Raw genomic sequence first — 17167 nt, forward strand, 5'->3', positions numbered from 1 at the left:
CTCAGTGGTCAGAACGCGTGCATCTTAAGTGCTATGTGTTGATGTTTATAATATAAAATGAAATTCGGTGATGTATCCACCAACTCGAATGGAAGCAGTCCAAACCTTCTCCTTAATAAGAGGAGGCCTTAGCCCAGAAGTGGGACATTATCAGGCTGTTACTTTAAATGTTTTAATACTAAGATGATTTGATAAATTTTTACTTTTTTGAAGTTATATTTGCTATAAGTAATATATTTATTAAGACTTATTGAAAATGAAGTATGTTGCTAATAAAAAGATGGTTATCATTTGATTGTTACAATTGAAGGATCTTGCTTAACTCATAAATAAAAATTTGTTTATCTTTTCAAATAAACATATTCACAATTTGTGTTCAATCAGTCAGAAGGAACCCGAGCCCAAATCCAGGATTTTCTTTTAAAATAAATTTTCTTTTAATGAATAATAAGATTTATTAATTAATTTAATTTTACGAAACTTTTTAGTTTTTTTTTTTAAATGGTAAATCGATTATATTATTAATTAAATAAAAATAATTGGTAATTGATTTTATTTTTTACACGACGTCCAATGAAATTATTTATCTATCAAATCAATTTTCCCGCCATGACGGGTATCTGTCAATGTTTATGTTGCCAGATTAAAAAGACAATACAATATGATAATTATACAAAGTAATACTCGTCTGCAATATGTAAATAATATTAATTATAATAATATTTACTATTAAGTATTACATTCTAATGGAATCTTACACAATGTCACACAGAAGACTATAAGTTCAACGTGTAGTATGCACGTACTCACAGATAGTAAGAGTATTATTTTATTGCTCGTTCTCAAACAATCACTACTTACCTTAAATAGGTAATAGAAACGGTTTCCACGGGGGATCGAGTAGATTAAAAATTACTTTATATATCAGAGAGAGAAAATGTATTTTCTTAATGTAGTTGAAAGCTCATATAACATATACTGATTTAAGATGTACAAGTGATAAATACGAGTATGTTTATCAAAGCCAATATGTACTCGTATATATGACAATTAAATTTTGACAATAATAAGACATGCGATTGGCTTTTTAAAGACCTGTCTTGGACCTGGCATTTTAATTTTATAATCTGTTAAAATATATTTTTAAGTGGTTTTAACTTGATTTCGTTCGTTATTATTTATTTCGGTTGGCGTTCGTTATTATTGAAGTAAAATAATATTTTTTATAGTAATTAAATTCAAAATTATCAAGGGAAATAATTGTTGTGGTGTTTATATGCACTGGGATGAATATACCATTATTCAGCAGCGTATTTTATGAACTAAAAAGTAATAATTGGAACGCATTAATATTTAAAAATCATTACACCGTTTAAAACGAGCCCAGAAAACCTAGCATAACTTTTTTGAAGAACTATAATGTTGAAAAATCAATATTACAATGCCGACATTTGTACAGTATATTAAGTTAGACTATGGATGGCACACGTATAAACCTTAGTGGTTTTTTAGCTGCTATCATTATATTAAATATTGTACTCTGTCATTTTAAATGGATAAATAAATTTAAAAAAAAAAAAAAAAAAAGTCAATAATTAAATCACATGTTATGTCCCCTAATATTAAACGTATTTTTTTGTTTTTCTTTTTAAGAATATGATTATATTTTAACTCTTAAAAGGATTTTTTACATCGTTAAATAATTTTACAACTTTTTAAAGAAAATAATGATTTCGATGGAAGCATTTCGTTACCTCATATTATGTAGTCATATTAATAAATTTTGTGACATTTTGGATTTTTGAAAAAATAAATCATTAGGCCCTCGTTCCTCTGTGGGAATGCAGTTGATGTTAAGCTGATTTAATTTGACACATCAGTCATATAAAATTTATTATAAGTTTATCTCAAATTGTGTCATTCAACAATCTTCTCTGACGACGCTCTGCATATTTTATACTAATATTCTAAAGAGTTAAACTTTGTTTGTTTGTTTATAGGAAAATGAACTAATTATTCAATCCAATCTAATTTTTTTATTGATAGAAAGCTACATTATTCTTGAGTGCTATAGAGTATAGATGATGAAGATGATGATAAATATATTTAATTTTCTTTTTTGATAAGTTGCATTCGAATTAAGTCGGGGTAACAAGTCTGTTATGAGTTTTATTGGTGTAGTAGTTTTTTTATAAAAAAATAAAATTGAGTGCCTCTATTATTTTAAGAAGCTGAACAATCTAAAATCCTATCATAATTATCCGTGTAGAATGAAACTAGCTGCAGGCTTTATGCAAATCTATCACGTCGGCGAAAGTGATACTGCACTGAATCATACGGTCGGACGCCTGAGAGACAAGCGGTAACTTCGACCGCACGGAATGATTACGTCTCGCGCTTCACCGCCTTTATCTGTCTGTGGTTTTGAATACGGACTTACGAATTAATGTATGAAATAAAATAATAGCATATTTACATTTGATTTCGGTGTAGACAATATTGTTTTACTTTAAAACGAAAAATATTATGAAGTTTTTTAAGGTGTGATTCAAAATAGCACAATAGCAAAACTAAATGCGCAAAAATATATTCATTGGTATATAAATTTTATAAATTGAACTAAGTAAATTATTATTTATTTACATAAGAATTAAACATTAAGTCTTATTAATTATTGAACTAATTATTATTGCATTATGATATCTCATCAGAATGTCGGACTAAATATTTCTTAAGAATAGTAATTGTAGGATTTATAATATATTAATGCCCGCCCCTCTAAAATTATCAGTGTTTCTCTACAATATTGGGCATGTATTACGCATATAAAACTTCCTCTTGAATCAATTTATCTTATAAAAAAAACCGCACCAAAATCCGTTATGTAATTTTAAAGATCTAAGCATACACAGGGACAGACAGCGGTAAGCGACTTTATTTTATACTATGTAATGATGATTTTACTGATGATGAACGTAATTATCTTAGATATTATTATACTCGTTTGCGATAGATTAAAATATCATGGTGTTCATGTTTCAAATGATATCTCAATGTAAATAATTTCAAGATCTACAATGACAGTTTTTTGACCTTTGACTTTTGACCTTTAATGTATTATTCAGCTTAGATTCAGTGGGGTTTTTGATATGTTTTTTTTTTTAGTGTACCTACATAAGATATATACCAATGTTCAGCTCCGTGCAAATTGTGCTCCCTCAGTGTAGATTAAAATTTTGGTCGGTCTATGAATTCGAGACTTACAACTACTACAAAAATACCGATGTATTTTTGTGTGGTAAATTCATTTTAGGTATATTTATTAAATATTAAATAGTTTGGTTTTAATCGTATTTACAATTGTTGTTGTTTACATGTACTGTTAACTGTTTAATAACATAGTTTCCTATATCAAAAACATCAACGCAAATTGTAATGTTGTATGTGTTTAATATGTACATTGTAACCTGAGGTACAGTAATCGGTTAGGGAGTACGACTACTATTAGTACACCCTGTTACCTTATACCTATGACGTCATACCACTGTCGAAACAAATATAATCTACGCCTAGGGAAATAAATGCGATATTATTTGTTTAAATTTAACTATACGTTGGGACGAGGATTAAAAAGGTTGCAGTGGCTTGTACATGTATTATCTCGTGGTGAGTGAAGGATTACGCGGTCGGACGATTGTGAAACTAACGCTAGCTCAAACCATACGGAATGATTGCATTCTACGCGTGAACACCTCTGTCCGTCTGCAGTATTGAATACTGCGAACATCGTGTGTAGTTAAAGTTAACTAGACAGTCAAATAAATTGTTTTCTTTGTACGTTTGTATTTCTATGTCGTTTTAACTTTTGAATATATATTGAAAGATATTTAACTAAATAATAAGCTATTACTTGTATTTATATTTTATGTAATATTGAATACGTTATGTTAGCAGTGGGGACGACAAATTCAAAGGTAAAATAATTTTATTATTTTTTACATGATACAAAAACTACTTGTGTTAGGTTTGTTCATCTATTCCATATTAAAAGAAATGCGATATTTTGGTCAAATTTAAATAAAGACGATTATTACGGCACAATACAGAAAAAGTGTACGAAATTAACCTTTCCTAAAAAAGCGTATGTAAGAATAAAATACGATATTAATTAAAAAAAAATTTTTTTTTGTTCATAAGGTGATGTGACGTTCAAAATGGATAATCTCAATCGAAGTTATTATGGTAACGCTAACATTGATGTTCAGTCCTCCGAGTGAGAGCGTTTTGCATTCAATGCATATTTAAATAACAACAATTTATCTACTATTACTTATATGTACTTCTTGATATATCTATACATTCAAAATAGATAATTTTGATGGATATGACCATAATTTGCTTTGGCTAGGCCTTTCGTAAATTTAACCTTAGTGCAATATAATATGATTACGGCCGATGGGTGCGCAACATCTGGCAGCGATACAATTTCCCATTCTATTATATTAGATAATGTATAACTATTTTATAATATATTCAACTTTATTTTAGAAGATAATTCATCTAGGGCCTAAGAATTAACAGGAATTTTAGAGTAAGCGAGAGTGTGAACCCTCTCATAACAGAAATCTGTTATGATTGATAATCAAGCTAGAGACCAACGGCTTTACGTGCCGACCGAGATGCGGAAGTGTTACACTGTCAGTCAAACTTCGGGCAAATATATATCCAGGGCTATAGGACTCACAGTCGCCACTATATAAGCCACATGAGCTAGGCGGAGTAGTGGAATGAGGGACTGTTAAAATATAAAACCTTGGCTTGAAATCTGTAGTAAACTTTGATATCTCACGAGACACTGTCATCAATCTAGAGGCGCAGGATAAAACAATTGGATGTATTCGGTACAGGCATTCGACCTAGAGGGTGTGATTTCATGCTCTTTAGAACTATCTATCTTGATCAAAAAGGAAACTTATCGAATCTTATCATTGAATAAGCGAATAAGCTCTACAACTTCTCCTCAAGAGGAGAGGCTTTTTCTAAGCAGTGTAACATGTAATGTGTACTTTTATATTGTTATACGTACTTGTTCCTAAATTTGAAATGAATCGAAGTCTTATTTAATACAATATCCGGATTATTATTATATATCTTGACGCAATATATCAAGTTACATCGGTTTCCGCACTGCGATGGTAATTAATGGTCCGTTATTTATAATTTGAATAATTTAGAACCTCAAGATGGGATTGGCTATCAAGATTCGATGGTCGAAATGAAGATTCGAGTATAGTGTAAGGCAGGACGAGAATAAAATGCTCTGACTTGTCGATAGTAACATTTCAATACAATTACCGTCGTTCCCGAAAAGAAAAAAGTAAAATATATTACAGTATTATTAAATTTATTAAACTATAATGTTTAACTTATTCTTATTTATTATATTTGCTTACTTCTAACAATAATCATATAATACAATTAATAATTAAATATATATTAGATACAATCTGATACAAATATATTTTGAAACAATGTTTGCATAACTACAAAATATAATTCTTTTTAATGGGTACCTCCCATATTTCATGGGTAAAAGTCTATTTGAATTAATAATTGTATATAGCTATATAAAAGTAACGATTTTTTTTTAAATATAAAAAAACATTTTAAAAATAAGACTTATTAATCAGTTTAAATAATATAATCCTTCTATTCTATGAACTAGATCTCTATTATTATTTTTTCAATATTAGGCGACATTTTTGATATCCAAGTAAAAGGTCCAATGGAAATACTTTGGAGTTTGTTTCCAGCCTCATTTTTATTTCATAACTTTATTTATTTTTTTAAACATTAGAATACTTTTTGTCGTGTTTCCACGATGTCCTAAAATTGAAGCTGGTCACCTCTCTTCTTATCATGTGACGTTAAGAAGTTTTGCTTCTATATAAAGGTACTAGTATTGTTACTAGCACAATCATAGTAGATAAATGTACCATCTTCTGCGTGTTCGCTAAATTTTTGCCTCCCGTAGCATTTTGACTAATTAGGACCGCGTCCTATGATGAGCTTGATGTTTATATTAATACAAGGTTATCCGGAAATAAGGTGATAAAGTCAAGCTTAATTATTACAATTCGGCAGCGTCGACCATTTTATTAGCATCAGCATTAGCAGCCTGTAAATTTTCCCACTGCTGGGCTAAAGGCCTCCTCTCCCTTTGAGGAGAAGGTTTGGAGCATATTCCACCACGCTGCTCCAATGCGGGTTGGCGAAATACACATGTGGCAGAATTTCGTTGAAATTAGGCACATGCAGGTTTCCTTACGATGTTTTTCTTCACCGCCGAGCACGAGATGAATATATATGAATATATATAAAAACAAATTAAGCACATGAAAATTCAGTGGTGCCTGCCTGGGTTTGAACCCGAAATCATCGGTTAAGATGCACGCGTTCTAGCTACTGGGACATCTCGGCCATATAGCATTTCTTTAAAAACCTGTCTATTATCATTAATATCAAAATATCACCATTTAAAAAATTTTCTTTTATAAATTTTTAATTCAATGGTCCTACACGAGATTTACTTACGACACGACTGAAACACTAGGCAGGGTCGCCATGTAAAACTGGGAGTCGGGATGCGTATAAAAATTATCGATAATAACTGTACTTGGTACAAATACCGTCGTCTTTATATTTGGGGCAATATATCTATAAACTACAGTAGCTTCCAACATGTTAATATGACCTACAAATTCTATGACCTTAAAACCCCAGTGTATCGCTATGTTTCACTCGGAAATAGCAATTGCAGCGTTTACGTTAGATCTGCAGTCACGTTTGTTCGTCGGTTTTAATCAATCTGTCGCACCAACGCGATATCATGCATGCATGCATGAGGCATCGAACCCCACGCGGCTTACTGCAGATTACGTATACGTCATTAAAACTGTAAATGGGTATTACGTTGATATTACAAAAGTGGGAAGTGTTTTCTTTTTATTTCACTACAATATGTATATATTTTCAAATTTGATCAAGTACATTATATTTTTCATAAGTTCAGTTCATCATCTGTTGGTAAGTAGTCACCACATTATATTTAAACCATTCCATTCCATTTGCATTGTTAATGCACCACACACTTTGACAACTAAGGTGTTATGTTTATTTTGCTTGTAATTACTCTGGCTCACTCATCCTTCAAAATGAAACAGAACAATACCAGGTATTGCTGTTTTGGTCGTGGAATTTGTGATGACTTGCCGGGCTGGATAAAGCGCTATCACGATGTAAAAAATAATAATGAAAACTTAGTTGAAGATTATTGGTCTTATTTTACAAATAATCATATCCCACGCAGACAAGTTGTTCGTACCCATGGTGTAACTTTTATGTTATTTGCATTTGCGTAATTTTTGATACGTCTGCATATTTTCATTTCCAGGCAACATCACTATCTGAATTTAAATTCTAAAAATCATCGTTCTGAATGCAAAAATGTTATCATTTTAAAATATTAATATACAAGTACGTCTATCTTCTATAAAATATATAAATAATATGCCAAATCTTTATATGTACAGTGATACATATGTAAAGGATTAGTCCGAATTCGACAAGCCATTTGTTCCATACATATAATGTGTACATAACTTTCACTTGGTGGTAGAGTCGTGTGCAAGCCCGCCTGGGATCTACCTCGAGATTGGTGTCGTATTCACGTCGTGAGAGATTATTCACATTTTTCGTCTATGAACGGTAGTGACAATGAATAAAACTTAGCAAACTAACCTAAGCGTGGTGCGGTTTTCAGACACCCATCCACTTGAGCAACTGCTTAAATTGACAGTGTCGGTAAGTAATATTTAAAAAATATGATTATATCTTGCGACTGCAACTTTGAAGGATACAATTTATTTTATACTTTTGCCACTGAAGCCAATAAATAAATACATTTATTAGTTAAATAGTGTTTTAAATGTAAAAAAAAACCAGGCTTTGCATCTTTGTATTTGATAATCTTATAAAATGAAAAATTAATCATGATTATTTATTATCTATTTTTCGCCTATTTACAAAATACAAATATAAATATTTAAAATGAATCAAAATAATCAATGAAAATCATATAATTGTTGAAATTCAATTATGTTATCTTTTATTTTATAGATATTGTTTGTAATTAGAATACTTTTAAAATTAGAAAAAAATATTGTGATAAAAAAAAAAAATTAATATGGTTAATTTTTTTATAAACTTTGAACTGAACTTTGTACCCCTTTTTTAGCAAAAAGACGCGAACGGAGGCGTATAGTATATATTACTATTTAATTTTTATTTTAGCAGTGACAAGGTATCGCCCTCATTTTTCCTACGTATCTTTCGAATCAACGCATCTAATATTTTTGATGTTTTTAATTACGGTTGAATTTCGACCAATGGGCGATCACTAGTTAATATACAATGATTACTGAAACTTATATAATATAATAGAAAATTGTACGCTGAGACCTACGATTAAATGTCTTAAATGTATTGTTTTTGAAACTGTTTTAAAATATTTCGTAGAAAGTACTTTGATTTTAAGTTATTTATATATGAATGCTGACATTACTAAGGCAGTATGAAAGTTAATAATTAATAAAATAATAATCAAAGAAAATTGTGTACTATAATTACAGACTTCTAATGTAAACAGGAACAAATTTACACCCACATCTCATTACAGTCGCTTGCACATCGAATGTTAAACGAGAGTAGTGTTTGAATTGAGCGATTGTTCTAGGGGCTTATTGACTCGAGTCTGCTTTTATTAGGCGGTTGTAGAGCGATACGAGGATGTGATAACACGTAGACGATATTTACTCGAACCGTCGGGCGTCATTAAGTACGGCTTTCGTATATTCGTTTGTAAATCTTTGGTGTTTTTTGTGTGGAAGTTCTGATTGCAAGCCCATAAAGTATCTTATTTAACACTTTATTTATTGTTCACAATGAACAATAAATAAAGTGAAATTATAAATATAAATAAATTCATGAAATCATTGATATTTCGACAATTATTTAAGTAATATAATAATAACATTACCATAACTTGCATCTCAGTTTTAATAGAAATATAATTTTAAAGGCTCACTTCATTCAGTTGATAACATTACATATAATTTTTTATATACTTTGTGCATAAATTCGATAAATATACAAGCTCAAATATATTTGACTTAAAAATAATCTATGTAGTATTAATAATTGTTTTCTATTTATTAAAAAATAAATAATAATTAATTCAAAATTGGAAAAGTTAATCATTATAACATTATTATGTTATATTAAAACTGTCACGTCGAATTTATATGATTATATATTTTACTTATTTGGTCTACCTGCATGTTTCTTCCTGATAAGTAACGTATTAATTGCTCGGTAATCTTTCTAAGTAAAGGATTTATTAAAAAACCGAGCAGGTTTGTCTAAAAGACAAAAAACACTTTTATAATATTATATAATAGACTATGTATTTTCAAGACTCAAGCGCGCTCGGTATACATAATATCATTCATTCGTTCGTTCGTTGGATTTATTTGTCATTCAAAAAGTTGTAATTGACTTCGTAATGTTCTCAGGAAACCATCTGTATTATTTGAGACAATACGGATAAATAATATAATCAAATTTAAGACAGGAGTGTAGGCAAAAAACTTATTGAAATAAATTTACCATTTAAAAACGTGATAAAATATAACTCTACTAAATAAATAGATAGTACATAAAGCAGACATAGTATTACACTGCCAGTCAATAAAATTTGACACGTATATTTTATGAATATGCTGGAATTGAACAGCTTTGTATGCAACAGCCATCATGGAGACAATTATAACCCTTTCAATTGTGAAATCGTGACACGTCCAATATCCTAATAATGCAGCGTTTGGCTTACTGCGCACAAATTTTGTGTGATTGGTCATAGATAATTAAAAGGGTGGAATAACATTTGAATATTATGTTAGAAGCTATACTGTATAAATAAACGATTTAAATAATATTTAATTAAAAATTTTATGAAGATATTTCGTCTTTTTTTTATATTAATTTATTTTAGTATTGATGGTTTTAAGTATACATAAGAACAAATTATCTTAAATTATATATAAATTAAATATTTCATATTTAAAGTGTATTTTTACAAAGAAAGACCAATTTTATGATCTCTAAATAAAAACAATAAGTCTATTATTGTGTTTTATTTTAATATTTTTCGGTTTTTCAAAGACAGATTAACGTGAAAACTTGTGACTTTAAGACGTTTGGTGAATTGTTGTTAGTTTTTTTTATACATTAAGTATTTATTTTAGAGGTGTGCTAGTTTTGGTGATTCTACTTGGCTCGCTAAGATATATATATTACCACCAAACAATAATATTTCATATCGATGTGTTCCGGTTTGAAGCGTGAGTGAGTGAATATAACTACAACCACATGGACTTAACATCTTAGCTCTTAAGGTCGTCGCATGGCAATATAAGGAATGGTTAATAGTTATAATATAAATAAAAAAAAATGCTAATGCTAATAGTTATATACGGCGCTAATGTCTACTGTCAGAGGCAGCCACTTGGCTCATGTGCCCGTCCATCTACCTAAATTATTTACAAAAACCTGAAGTTGGAAAAACTTAAGCACAATATCACACAGGATTACCTTCTATCGTATAACAGCTCTTATAATCTTTCCAAATAATACATCCCACTCAACTGGGCTGTACTGCCCTGGGGTAATCCATTCCATTTTTTTTCCCGAGTATAATGAAAACGTGCCAAGATCACACCTGCGTATGTTTGTCTCCCCCAAATCCGTGTTAAATTGTCATGGAGATAAGCGCACGATTGTGTCCAGTTTGAAAAGACTATATTTGTAGCTTTCATCAAATAATAAAATGTTTTTCTTAAACGGAAACACCTGATTTTTTAGGTAAAATACACTTGAAATAAAATATACAATGGTAGTCTTGCTTAAATTGTTTTGGTTGAAAAAATGCAAGTATTTCTTAATGTTTTTATTTATTATTGCTTTTAACATTACATTTTCCCGAAAGACGATACGTCGTTTTTTTCTTTGCCTGTTTAGTGAGTTACAATTTAATAGGATCTAATATTTACACTTTTTTTTGTATTTATAAACATAATAATGAAGTTAACGATATGACGGCTTATGTTATAACTTATTACAGTAAACAGTTTCAAGTAAAAAAAAAAATGAGAGCGTCGAGGAACAAACCATCAGTGATGCGAAATAAACATAATATATATAAACATAGAGTTTTGTAAGTAAATTAAATATATTTATTTTAGAAAGTAGACATGACGTTATACTGTTTGCCGGCACGTCATCTAACCCTCAAGGCATGCCAATTGATTTTTCACTCAAAGATAATTTTATAATATGACGATACAAATTTTTAATTATATAATGTAAAGTTAAACATGGATGATATGAATTAATGAATGTCATTTTAATATTTCAATGTCAGTGTATCATTAATAGAATAACATTCTGTACTAGATATAAAACCAATATACTAGCGTAGTCGTAGCGAGTATACAATAACAATATTACACGCAATCAACAAAAGCTATTTTATATGTATATGTCGGAGGCATCGGTGCGCTTAACGGGAAAAGCTAATAAAAACGTTCACATCGTCGTATTGAATGCGAGCTGATTATTTGTTGATACTGTTGGTAGCGTGCTATCTTTTCTAATGCCATTAAGTGTAGGACTCTATTTAATTGAACGTTTTTTTATGTATACAAGGTTGTTCAGGAAGGTGGGTTCAATGTGCACCTTTGAATTTTCATGTGCTTAATTGGTGTTTATATATTTAATCTCATGTTGGTCGGTGAACAAAACATCGAGAGGATCATTCTAAATATTACTCTGACTTGTCATAGTCAAAGTCAAAAATCTTTATTCAATATAGAAGTGTTTACACTTGCTTATTGATGGTGAAAAAACTACCACCGGTTCGAAATTTAACACCTCGGACCTGAGAAGAACTGGCGAAAGAAACTCAGCAGGATAATTTTTTTTTACTTTTTTAATCTAAGGAATATGTTATGTAATATACCGTGTATATCGTACTAAGTATAAGTCATTAATCTACAATTCCAATGTAACGGTATACGGAGCTTTTTTTTTTTTTTTTTTTTTTTTTTCGCTGGAAAAACGCGTTACGCGTTTCCCCCACGTGGAAGTGGGGGGGTATGTGGGACTCGCCGGTGCCCAAGATGTTAGCGGCACACCGGAATACCCACTAAAAAACCAGCGGTACCCTCTCCGTCTCATCGGTAGGCGCCACGGGATCGCTTTCGCATACTACCGTGACGCCCTGACGGTCGGCCCACCTATGCGGGCCTCCAATTCCTAGGGGGGATTCCCGGGGTACTGAGAACCCTCCTAGCTCCTGTGGCGCCTATTGAGGCGGGGGGAGAAGGTGCGCGTAGCGTTGTTTCCTCCTCCCCGGTCTTCTTCGGCGGATCGGGTCTGCAGCAGCGTCCACCTCCCGCTCCCGTTCCGCTGCCTCCTTCTGCGACATAACGTTTTCGCAGAAGGAGCGCATTTCTGACCAGCACGCCTCGCTACCGAGCATTGCGTTGATGACGCTCGGCAGCGAGAGGTCTCCGCCCAAAGACGCCACCAGGGAATGCCTCTGGGGCCCCCACGCAGCACACTCAGTCAGGGTGTGGTACGCCGTGTCCACTGACGCGCCACACTGATGGCAGGAGGGTGACACCTCCCGCCGCGCTATCCCGTGCAGGTACTTACCGAAGCATCCGTGCCCGGAAAGTACCTGCGTCATCCTGAACGTGAGCGTGCCACGCTTTCTCTTGACCCAGCGACTCAAGTGGGGACGAACCGCCTCCACTGTCGCCAGGCCTGCCGTGGGTGACCCCAGATCCTCCTCCCATCGGGCGATCAGGGCTTGCTGGGCTATGGCCCTGATCCGCCCGACCTCCGCCAACCCTGGACGGTCGCCGCCGTTCCTCGCCTCCGCCCGGAACCGGTACACCTCTGCGAGCACCTCTGCTTGGAGTTCCCAAGGTGGATCACCCGCGAGAAGTGTCGCCGCAGTCCATGACACCGTACGGTACCCTCTTATACCTCTCACTGCTATGACCCTCTGCGGTTTCCGCAAGAGGGCCCGATTGCCAGCGGTGAGGGCGTCTATCCAAATCGGGGCACCGTACAGCGCCATTGACCTCACTACACCGGCATATAGTCGCCGACATAGCGATCCCGGCCCTCCCACATTTGGTAGGAGGCGTCCCAGGGCGGCAGCGGCGTTGATGAGCTTCGGCCCGAGTTGAGCGAAATGCTGCCTGAAGCTCCATCGTCCGTCCAGGATCAGGCCCAGGTACTTCATCTGGGCCTGCACCTTGATCACCGTCCCCTGGACGGTGATACTTGCCCCTCGAGGGGGTCCCCTTCGTGGACCGTGGAAAAGGAGAGCCTCCGTTTTCGAAATGGAGACCCTCAGGCCCAGCGCTTCCATCCGGTCCACGGTGAGAGCAGTTCCGACTTCAGCCAAGCGGGCTGCGTCCCCAAAATCTCGCCCTGTCGCCGTGATGAGGGTGTCGTCCGCGTAACAGAGCACCCCCATCCCGGGAAGGACGGGAGCTCTCAAGAGCCAATCGAAACTAACGTTCCACAGGATTGGGCCGAGAACCGACCCCTGTGGAACGCCGCAGCCTACCCGATGCCGGACTAGCTCCCCATTGACCCCCACCCAGAGGACCTCCCGGTCCTGGAGGTACGCTTCCAACAGTCTCCTCAGATAGGTCGGCACCCCGTGGTATAGAAGTGCCTCCCTGATCGTCTCGAATGGAAGACTGTTAAAGGCGTTCGTCACATCGAGTGACACCGCCAGGACGACTTGCCCCCGGGCCACCGCTTCTGTCGTCCGAGTCTTCAGGGCGTCCAGGGCGTCGACTGTTGATCGGCCTGCCCTGAACCCATACTGGGCCTCTGAAAGACCCGGACCGACCTCCTCAAGGTGCTGAACAAGACGGGCTGCGAGGACCTTTTCGAAAAGTTTGGCCGTCTCGTTCAGCAGCACTATTGGCCTGTACGCCGAAGGGGAATTCATCGGCCGACCTTCCTTTGGCAATAGCACCAACTTCCCCTCCTTCCAAGGCTTCGGAAACTGCCCGCTGCAAAGACATTCGTCGAACAACTCCCGAAGCCTTGCACCTAGGTATTCCAGAGCGTCGCACAAAATACGCCCTGGAACCCCATCTGGACCCGGCGCCGTGTTCTTGGTTTTCAAGCGGCCGAGGGCCATCTCCATCTCCCGCTCCGTGATCAGTGGTGGAGCCACTGCGTCTTCTATCACGGAGCGAGGGGCCATCTGCGGAGGGACGTGCTCGCCTGGATGGGGGAAGAGTTCCCCAACTAGGCGCAGAAGAAGATCCGGCGGCAGCGTCTCCGTGACGGGGGCGCTTTGGTTGCGGAACTTTCCACGCACACCACGGTACGGGCGCCCCCACGGGTCTCGGTTGAGGCCCGCCAGAAGCTCCTCCCTGAACGGTATACGGAGCTAAAAGACGATAGTATTCTGGAAATAATTTAGTTTCGGATTATTATAATCATCAGATAAAAACAAAGTTAATCCGCTTTTAAAATTACATCATTTATAAAATTCTTTCTAGAAATTACGTCACAATATAATTACCACAATCATAAACACGTAACAGTTCTGCAAAAAAATTGGAATTCTACAACAAACCACTGAACCAAATTTGATGAAATTTGGTATGAAAAGAAGAAGAATAAGGCGATACCTAACACCTAAAACGCGAGCAAAACTGCTGGCAACAACTAGTTATCTTTATAACTATGATAACAATTTGTCTTGTCTTTGAATTCTCAAACAATATTACATTATATATATATACCGACCCTTTACATATTTTCCTAACATATATTAAGTTAAGTTCGGTAAATGTTTAATGTGGTAATTTGTAATATCCACTTTATTGCAATTTGTACAAGTGTACATTTACAGAATATGTTCTGTTCGTTACAGTAGCAATTAATTCCTGTTGACTTAATTGATTAAAATTTGACATTGTTGAATAAATACACTATAAAAGTTAATTATTTTTAATCTGTTGACAATGAAATGATGTAATATTATCTGTAATTAGTAAATGAAAATCGATGCTTTACATAAACTCTTTCAATATGTACTATGATCTTTATTTATACTAATATTATAAATGTAAGTTCGGCTCATCTGTTAGTCGTTTCTTAACTGCCAAACCACTGAAACCAATTTAATGAAATTTGGTATGAACCAATCTCAAACGTCAAAGTTTTTTATACTTAGTGACTAACCTCTAAAGCTGAACCATTTGTTTGTCAGGACATGTCATTCTTAGATTTTATCAATTAGATGAGAAAATTGTTTTGCTCGTTCATTGAAAAAAGTTTTAGAAGATAACATCACGTTCGACCGACGGGACTGAAGCAGAAACATTTAACGTGGGTGAAATCGGCTACTTTTTGTACATAATATTAATATATAGACGTTTGTTTCTTTAGTCTAGTGGCTAGATAGGTCACAGAGGGCTTCAAACCCCAGGTCAGACCGATAAAAACTCATTGGGTTTTCCTATCGAAAAATGCTCAGTAACAGCCCGGAGTCTGGAAGTTAGAAGTGTGTACCTGTACACTCAAGTAGCTCGGAAAATTAGTAAAACCATTTTTCCTGCGCCTGAACGCTTTCCGATCGTGTTGGCTTTGCCGATTATGAGTGTGAAGAAATAGAGAGAGCACCTGTGCTTCCGTACACACTTGTGCACTATAATATGTCCGGCGGGCTGGCTTGGTTTCCCATGAGATTAGCTACAAAATGTTTGTTGACGTGTTTATCAATTCGATTGATTATTTTTCCGATTTGGCAATTTTTTTTTGCATTCTTCTTGTGTGTGAGTGTATTCTTTCCGCTTGATCCCATAAAAATTGTCGTCATTATCGTCGTCGGTTTTTTTTTTGTTAGAATTTGATGTACCTGTATTGTTTGTATGTATCAGGTTTTAGTTGGACAGAAATAATAATTGTAAAAAAGTTATACAGAAAACCTTAATGTAAGTAGCTTAAACTAATGTTATTAACTAATTTAAAAAAGACTAATTTAATGGCAGATGTATTTAAGATTACGATAAAATAATGTTTATTTATAAAACGGATGTTCGAAATACGAGTTTTATAACATGAAGTGTTTTTTTTTATTCTAACTAAGCTATATTTTTTTATTTATTGAGCTGAAGTAACATAAAAATATGAAGTAACAAAAATCATGCAGGTCTGCAACTGGGTGCAAAAAAGAATCCTTTATTACTAATATATATATATAGGCGAGATGGGGTAGGGGTTAAAATAAGTGAACCTTAACCGAAAATTGTGGGTTAAAACCTGAGCAACCCCTCCAAATGTTGCACGGTGGATTTAGCTTCTCAAAATGAGAGGCGTTAGCCCAGAAGTGGGACATTGATGGTCTGTAATTTTACTTTTACCTGTGGAAATTTTTACATATAGCTATATCTTATTACTCTAGTCTCATGTCATATACTTTCTAGGATAATTATACCATATTATATTTATGGTTTGTATTTTATAGGATTATTAGGTTGTAAATTTATTACTTTAATAAAAAACTATTTCAAAGGACAAAATGTACAAAAGTAATATTTTTACGTTTTATTTTTCAAGTTTTCAACTACATAAAATATTCCTCTATAAAATTTAATTAAAAACGGTCACAGTATTTGACGCACTGGTGTAGTCGCCACGAAACCGCAAATATTTACATAAAACACGCCGTTCTGACGCGGCCTTTTGCACGAACTTAATTATTTCTTATGAATTAAATTATTGTAAAAACGTAATCATCTATTTGGTCGAATTCATAATACAAGCCATGTTTATTGCTGAAAAATAATTTCATTCAAAGAACATATGACTTGTTTTTAGTACGGGTTATAAATAATAGCGTGTTGTCCGTTTGTTGAACTTTCATCACACATAATTTACAAACGTCAATCAAAGTTTTTGTACCATAATGTAGAATACACTTTTACAACTTAAATTAACACAT

The 17167-nt window shown here is 34.5% G+C and overlaps 1 protein-coding gene across 1 annotated transcript; it reads right to left on the reverse strand.

Moving 5' to 3' along the window:
- Positions 1 to 11703: 11703 nt before the first annotated feature.
- On the reverse strand, positions 11704 to 13783 carry LOC125067918. The gene is made up of 2 exons (XM_047676814.1): positions 13085 to 13783; positions 11704 to 11790 (listed from the first exon to the last, which is right to left on the reverse strand). Exons 1-2 carry the CDS (start codon positions 13667 to 13669, stop codon positions 11704 to 11706), a joined length of 672 nt encoding a protein of 223 aa, XP_047532770.1. The 5' UTR covers positions 13670 to 13783.
- Between the last annotated feature and the right edge of the window lie 3384 nt (positions 13784 to 17167).

The sequence above is a fragment of the Vanessa atalanta genome, chromosome 12 (genome assembly GCF_905147765.1).
Source record: "Vanessa atalanta chromosome 12, ilVanAtal1.2, whole genome shotgun sequence".
Taxonomy (NCBI): Eukaryota; Metazoa; Arthropoda; class Insecta; order Lepidoptera; family Nymphalidae; genus Vanessa; species Vanessa atalanta.